At 24.4% G+C, this 10,043-nt stretch overlaps 1 protein-coding gene and 1 pseudogene across 1 annotated transcript in view; both read right to left on the reverse strand.

Moving 5' to 3' along the window:
- Positions 1-5,914, reverse strand: part of LOC147469318 (uncharacterized) — a 7,683-nt pseudogene extending 1,769 nt beyond the window's left edge.
- Positions 1-6,317, reverse strand: part of LOC122260230 (PRELI domain containing slowmo) — a 19,687-nt gene extending 13,370 nt beyond the window's left edge. Inside the window, exon 1 of the mRNA XM_086549477.1 lies at positions 6,179-6,317. Coding sequence (XP_086405603.1) covers positions 6,179-6,210 — 32 coding nt within the window. The 5' untranslated portion in view covers positions 6,211-6,317. The remainder of the gene's footprint in view (positions 1-6,178) is intronic.
- Positions 6,318-10,043: the final 3,726 nt, after the last annotated feature.

Raw genomic sequence — 10,043 nt, forward strand, 5'->3', positions numbered from 1 at the left:
TTTTCATAATTCTAGCTGACTTTTTGACCCAGCAGTTTGACAGATTTGTAGGTCCAGGGAGGCATAAATTTATGCACAGGTTAAGAGGCTTATGGATGAGTGTAAATACATTAAAAAACCATCAATGGCTTTACTGTATATCAAAAATTCTTTTAGATTTTGTGTTGACCGTGTTGTTTCTTACATTAGTGAACCTTCCAAAATGATTTCCAGATCATATTTTTTAATAAAATAAGAAAAGACAATTAAACCAAAGGTGCAGAGAAATAATAAGAGAAAATATTTTTCTTCTTTTTGTCTTAGATTTTAGACAAGTTGATAATTAATTTTAAATAGAAGCATTAAAAAAACAAAACAAGGATTAGATTGACATTGGACGGGCATGGCTCTGAAACTCAATACTTTTGAAGCCATAAAACTCCCACGCACATGTAGTGAACAAAACAGAGCTTACTCCATTGTCATGGTATCAATAGATTCTACCCACTTCTTGGGCCCAGCATGATTTGGTTAACAATTCCATAATAATAATGCTTGACATTGAATATGGCTGGCACAAAGCCAATTAAAGCCTGCAAGAATTGCAAATACTATCATTTGTAACAGTATTTGTGACCAGTCTACAATTAGAACTGGCAACATGCCTTAACACCATGCCAATATTTTCTCTCACTGTTTTACCAGTATGAATGAAAAAGACACTTCCCATTTTTTGGGTGCAATTACATGCTTTTACCTGAAAAACAATGTTAAAACTAGTAATGTCTATAAAATGATATACATACATATCAAAAATAGATTTACAGTAGCTTCAATACAAACTCTATATAATTTTTGATAGAAAAATCTCACACTCATTCTCACACACTCACACACACTGCATGCACAGCTGAATACAAATATATTGAAAAATGAAAATGTGTCCGTGCGCTTTGGTGAGACTGCATGTTACCATACCACAAGACCTTGACTGCATGTCACCATGTCACCATGTTACGAGACCTTGACTGCATGTCACCATGTTACCATGTCACAAGACCTAGACTGCATGTTGGGAGAGTATGACTGTGTAGCATAAGTGACTGTCAAGTGTATGAGCATGCCTGCATGTTGCGAGAGCATGAATGCATGTCATGAGAGTATGACTGTGTAGCATTAGTGACTGTCAAGCGTATGAGCATGACTGCATGTTGCGAAAGCATGTCTGCATGTTGTGAGAGCGTGAGTGTGGTGCACAAGTGACTGCAAGGTGTATGGGCATGACTGTGTTGCACGACTGCCAGGCATAGGAGCATGACTGCGTGTTGGTGTTAGTGTTTGTTGAAAGTTTTTGAACCCCGCATCATTAGGTAAATCAGCTGAACTTCTCTACTGTGCTGCACAGATAGAGAAACAAGTATATACACAACCCACATACCTTTTGTGCCCAAGATGGTAGGCCCCACCGAGAACTGATGAGTCGGTGTGTGTGCAATACGCCATTTTCCTACACGACGCTCAACAACATCTGTGGCAACAACTGCTGGGTATGAGGATTAGGGTACTTTCCTCCATACTGCTTGGGTTACAGTATCCCTGGATGGCTGGAAAGAGAAAAATATCAAACATTATAATAAATCCTTTCTGATGATAATGTAGAAGAACGATAATATTACAGAAAAGTAATAAAATACGAACTATTATTAAATGATATTTCATAATTATTCATATATATATATATATATGATATATATGATTATATAGATTATACTAATATATATTATAACGATGGATATATATATATAATTTATAATATAATATAGATATAGTTATGATATAATACTATATAATATATATATATAATAAAAAATATATATATATACTGATATATAAAATAATCATACTAGATACTTACTATCTATATGATAATATATATACACCTTATATATAAACTATACATATATATATAGTATATCTATATATATATGATATATAATGATATATATTATGATATATATATATAATATATATATTATATGAAATATATATATCAATATAGATATATTAATTGATACTATATATAGACTAATTAACATATGATATATAGATAATATATATATGCTATCAATCATATGTATATACTATATACATCATCAAATCAACTCAATAAGCATATATCTATCCTATAATATATTATACTATAATACTATACATAAACATTAATTATAAGACTGTATTATATCAAATCTATATATAAACTATAAATAATAATAAATATATACATATATATATAATATATATATATATTATATATACTAATAATATATATATGTATATATCTACTACAGAATATATATACTACACATATATATACTATTATAGACTATATATATATATTATAATATATATATATATATAGAATATAAAAATGCGATATATGCTATACTATATCATAATATAAAATAGAGTAAATATAATATATAAATTTATAATATATAATATATAATATATAGAGATCCTGATATATATATATAATATTATATATATAATTAGTAATATATATATGAATATATATATATATACTATTTATATATGAGATAGAAAATAATAGATATACTATAATGAAATATATATACAATAATATAAGATATATATATATTATATAATATTAATATTTTATGATATATATAAATATATAATAATATATATATATGATATATATATATATATAATAATATAGAATATATATATATATATACACTATACATATATATATTTAATATAATATAGTAATATATAGATATATATGGTTGGATATATTAGCAGAGATCTATACACATATATATACTACTATCACCAATTATATATGTATATAATATTATATTATATATATAGTTATCTTACATATATATATATACTATATATATATATATACTTTATATAAATATATATATATATATATACATAAATTATGATGTATATCATATATATATGATGTATATCATATATATATGATGTATATCATATATATATGATGCATATCATATATATATGATGTATATCATATATATATGATGCATATCATATATTACTCAAGATGTATAACATATAATTATGATGTTATATCTTATAAATATATGATGTACTATCATATATATATGATGTATAACAATATTTATGATGTATATCCTACTAAAAAGCATGTCCGATCATATACTATAATCGTGATGCCTACATAAAAAAGAAGAGCGCATATCATCACATCATATAATATGCACTATCTATAAATTTATACAAAAAATTGCATAACGATATATATAAGATGCATAGTCATATATACTATGATCGCACTATCATAATATATGATGCACTAACATATAACTATAACCGCAATGCTCATCATTTATATCATGATTGCATCATCAACAAATATAATTGATGCATATCATATATATATGATGCATATCATATATATATGATGCATATCATATATATATGATGCATATCATATATATATGATGCATATCATATATATATGATCGCAATTATCTAAATATATATATCATATATCCATATATATTAAATATCTATATACATTAATATGATATATATATATGATATCATATATATATAATATATGATAATACAATATATAATAATATAATATATATATATATATATAAATATAATATATATATATACACACACACATAATACACACATATATATATAATACACATATATGTATACATATACATAATACATATATATACATATAAATATATATATACATAATACATATAAATATATATATATACATAATACATATAAATATATATATACATAATACATATAAATATATATATACATAATACATATACATAATATATATATACATAATACATACATATATATACATAATACTTTACATATATATACATAATACATACATATATATACATAATACATACATATATATACATAATACATAAAATATAAAATATATAATATATAAAATATATATATATATATATATACAAAATACTCAATATATATATATATACACAAATAAAATAAATAATATATATATATATATAATCAACTAATACAATATATATATGTACATAATACATAATATATACATAATACATATATATATACATAATACATATTATTTTATACATAATACATATATTTTATACATAATACATATACTTAAATAACATAATAATATACATAATACATATATATATATATACATAATACATATATAAAATATACATAATACATATATATATATATACATAATACATATATATATATATATAATACATATATATATAATGCATATATATATATATACTTAAGACATATATATATATACATAATACATATATATACATAATACAAATATATATATACATAATACAAATATATATATACATAATACAAATATATATATACATAATACAAATATATATATACATAAAAAAAATATATATATACATAATACAAATATATATATATATAATACAAATTATATACTATATAATATATTATATATATATAAAATTAATACATGGTGCAATTGTCATCATGTATTGACCATTTCCGGGAATTTGGTGACAGAGTACTGCATGAACCGAAGATAAAAATGGGATATTGATATATAAACTTTTCCTCTCTTTATCTGTTGTGTTCTTCAATTGTATTGTTAATTACATAGCTAACCCCTTCTCCCTAAAGGCTTTTTATTGGTGAAAGCAATATAAGTATTTTCGTGCTAGTAATTTTGCAATAACATAATTTCATAATGCTATAAACAAAACATACTGGCCAAATTCTCTGTGGAAGTAGCCACAACATTTTGTGCTTCATATAAGGCACACAAATCCTCAACCATATATATTTTGGAATGATATAGCATGTATGATATGGCAATCTATTGTCAAAAAGGGATCAACCTCCATCTTACCACCTACACATGGTGGAGGCTCTGGTCTTTGCTGAAGACGTAGAGAGGCTTTCTAACAATTTACTTATTATAGTCTCATCTGGGCAATAGCCTTTTAAAAATGTTAATATCCTTTTATCCTTCAGCAAATTAATTAGGCAATCACTTCAGTTTCTTTGTAGAGCAGTATCTTTTTTTTTTAAGTACAAGTTCAATATACGCTGTGTAAAGATAGAGAAAAACAAAGGTAATGGATATGAAAAACATTAAGACAATATTTGGCATAAAAATCTGTAGAAAGTGATGGACAACCACAATAACTAAGGAAAATCTGCAAAAATGTGGCCCTTTTACTTTGCACCTCAACAAAATCACACAAATCTCCACAATATATTATGTGGCAAGATAAAGCTTGTGAACCAATCTGGCAGTTTACTATAATGTAAGTCATAAGCATGTCTTGTGAAATATACCTGGACAGGGGTTGTAGGCCTTTACCAGAAGACAAAGCTCAGACCTTATTTATCTATCTTCGCAGTCTTCTGGTTCACAATTATCAAATACCTTAATGGTTCTATGTGCTATTTCCCTTAATGTTATTCCAGTCTAAATCTAAAATTTTCCCAAAGTCAATCTCTACAATTAAGATGACTAAATAACTGACGAATAAGGCACCAAGGTTGCGATTGCATCAAAATCTATACTTTCCACCTGAAAAGCATAGTTAATCACCGTCAGATAACTAGAAAACTTGATACCTCTGTCACGAGACCACCTGGACTGCTAACCTTGAACTTCCACTTTGTTGCAGAGAACCGTTCTCATCAAATAAACAAGCACAACCAAATTAAACGATCATCATTACACATGTCTTAAATTGTTCACTTTCTGTAGTGGGTAATAATGGATATAGATTTAAATCGGCTACCAAAATTTTTCCTCACGTTGCCGCAGTCTGAATGATGCAACCTTGGCACACATGGCCACTTTACTTCCCGTTCTCAGAAGTTGCAAAATATTCAAGCTATTCGGAAAATTTACCCCACTGTACTCCGAAACACTTATATAACGAAAATCTTTTACCTTTCTTTTCATCGGCGGTCGATATTCTCTGCTACACTCCGGAATTTTCCATATATGAGCTCCCAGTCAATCAGCTGACTCTCATTGTATAACCGAGGCCTAATAGCTGCCAATTCATAGCATTTCTAAGGCCTAATAACTTTCTCTTTTCACGTAACTTACCTAAAAATATGTTCTGATGTCCAAATTTTCATGATGATGCAAAGTTAAGTGACGATTTGCACGAAAATAACACTGATCTCAACAGCAATCAGTGGGGCCTGCGCTCCGCTCTGAGTGCGACTCGTAAGGACAGAGTTGGGGAGCGTCAGAGCGCACTCGCCTGCGTAGGCTTGCAGTTGCCGACTCATCTTTAGTTGTAGTGTCTTTACTTTTACCATGCCGGGAAAAATATCAGAAACATGTTCTGACCACAGTTTCATGTTTTACAAAGGGTAATTGTATAAGATTATGGTAAGGTGCGATGTATATTAATAGGAAGCGTGAACAACGACTAGTAACTCCGCCATGAACGTCATCGTGACGTCAAAGCGCCGTTGTACCGCCAACTTCGAATTCAGAAACCAATTGATGCATATGTAGTATCCCTAGTGGTTACAACACAATGTAGTAATTGCAAACAAGGTCGTTCACTACGTATACACGAGATATATACCAATATGAGTTACGAGAATGTTACTGAAAAACAAATTACAAAAGACAATGGTTAATGGAACTATACATACTTCACTATGATGGTTATTTGCAAATATAGAAAGGCAGATACACAGAAGACAAATGCATAGATAGGCAGATAAAGATAGAAATGTATATGTATATTATACTGTATAACTGTATGTGAACGTGTATGTCTCTCTGTGTGTGCATAGACAGACACACACACACACACAGACACACACACACACATATATATACATATTTTATTTTTAATATATGTACATGTGTGTGTGTATATATACATATATATATATATATATATTTACATATGTGTATATATACATACATATATATGTATATATATATATATATATGTACATAAATATATATACATACACACACACACAAAACACAACACTATATAATATAAAATTTTAATATATATATATATATATATATATATATTATATATAAAATACATATGTAATACACACACACACACATATATGTATATGTATATATTATATATATATATATATAATATATATATATATATATACATATTGTAATATATATATAATATATATATATATATAATATATAATTATATATATACATACAATATAATATATATATATATTTGTATATATTTAATATATATACATATATGTTATATATAATATATTATATATAATATATTATAAAATATAAAATATAATATATAAATATAATATATAATACACACATACATACAAAAAACCCATGCACACCCCCACACATATATCTATTTATCTATCTATCTATACATACATACAAACACACACACACACACACACATATGTATAATACTAACATACATATATATATATATATATAAATATATATATATATATATATTTTATGATAATATATATATGTGTGTGTTTTGTGTGTGTGTGTGTGTGTGTGTGTGGTGTGTGTGTGTTGTGTGTACACATATATGTATATATATAAAAATATATATATATATATATATATATATATATATATTAATATGTATATAATATTTTAAAATATGTTATATATACATATACATACATAATACATACATACATACTTACATACACACACATACCACACACAAATATATATATATATTATAATATATTATATATATGTATATATTTTATATATATTTTATATACATATATACTATAAATGTACATATACTACATATGTATATACAACATATATACATATGTATAATACATATATAAGTAATATATGTTAATATTATTTATTATACATAATACAATATATGTTATTTTAAAATATAATTAATAATATATATAATATATTATATTAATATATATATATATATATTTATACACACACACACACACACACCCCAAACACACACCACACACAACACACACACACAATAATATAATATATATAATTAAATATATATTATATATAATATAAAATTAGTAAAAATAATATGTATACATATTTTACATATTATGTACATATATAACCCAACACCACAAACACACCACCCCAATATATATATATTATATATAATATATATATATATTATATATATATACATATATGTAAAATATATATACATGATAGTATTTAATATAATATATTATAAAATATATATATATATATATCTATTATATATATATGTATATATATTATTGTGTGTGTGGGGTATATATAATATATATATATATATATATATATATATATATATATATTTTATATTTATGAATTATATATACATATATAAGTATATGTATATATATGTAAGTAAAATTATAATATATAATATTTTAATAAATATATATATATATATATATATATATATATATGCATCACACAATCACACACACCATAAACATATATTATATAAATAATATATAAAAATATATATATATATATAATATATTAAATATAAACATATAAAATACATAAAATAAGTATATTAAAATTTTATATAAATAAATATATATATATATATATATTTTAATATTATATATTATATTTTTGTATATATATGTGTGTGGTTTATAATATATATATATATATATAAAATTTTTATATATATATATATATATATAATATTTAAATATATATAATATATTATATAATATATATATATATATATATATAATAAATACACACACATGCAAACACACTTACACACACCCACACAATATCTATTAATCTATCTATCTATCTATACAACACACTCACACACACAAACACACACACACCACACACACACACACACACACAATATATATGTATATTTTTATATCTATATATATATATATAATATATATATATGTATATAAAATGTAATATATATAACATATATGTATATTATATATATTATATATATATTATAAATATATATATATTATAATTACTTATATATGTATATTGTATATAATATTATATATATATATATATATATATATATATATATATATGTATATACATATATATGATTGTATACATTAATGCCTCTAAGTACTAGTGCCTGGGAGGAAGAGAAAGGAAGCGGAAGAGGATGCAAACCTATTAAGGTCATTCACATTTAGTTCCTATGATTATCTTCCTGAATTTCTCTTATGAACGGATAGGAAATGCTAACGAAGAATTATACATGCTCATAAAAAAAAACATGAACGAATAGAACAATCAATATGCATGTAAACTAAGTTCTGAAGAGTGTAGATATTAGACTTTATTATGTACTAACTGGTAATAGCGGACCACAAGGTCATGTCAAGCGGCGATGGCAGCAGATATTTTTAGAAATTACCTCTACCAAATTTTGTGAGCCCTAGATTCGCCAATCCTAGCACGAGTAACTAATTTTTGTTTCAAGCAATCGATGGCAATGGTACTTGGCCACCAGTCTGTCAGTCACGTGCTTGATATTGTTGCGTCACTTGGCCTTGCCCCCCCACCCCCCCCTGACCCCCACCGTCTCACACCCCCTAGGGCCTACGCCCTCAGTCCCTCCTCCAGCTCCTGCCCCCGATTTGTCACAACCATCCATTATCTTCTAAACATTTATATATATATATATTATATATATAATATATATATTTTATATATATATATATACATATATATATATATGCTTATATATATATGTATATATATATATATTTATACATATAATATATATATTATTATAATATATATATAATATATGTATTATTATATATATATATGATATAAATATATAAATATATATATATAATATAATATATATATATATATATATAAAATAAGTCTATATTATGTATATAATGTTTATATAACAAAATTTGTTTTATATAAAACATAATTATTTTAAAAGCATATA

The sequence above is a fragment of the Penaeus japonicus genome, unplaced genomic scaffold (genome assembly GCF_977035675.1).
Source record: "Penaeus japonicus unplaced genomic scaffold, GWHDUDI00000001_assembly GWHDUDI00000022, whole genome shotgun sequence".
Lineage (NCBI taxonomy): Eukaryota > Metazoa > Arthropoda > Malacostraca > Decapoda > Penaeidae > Penaeus > Penaeus japonicus.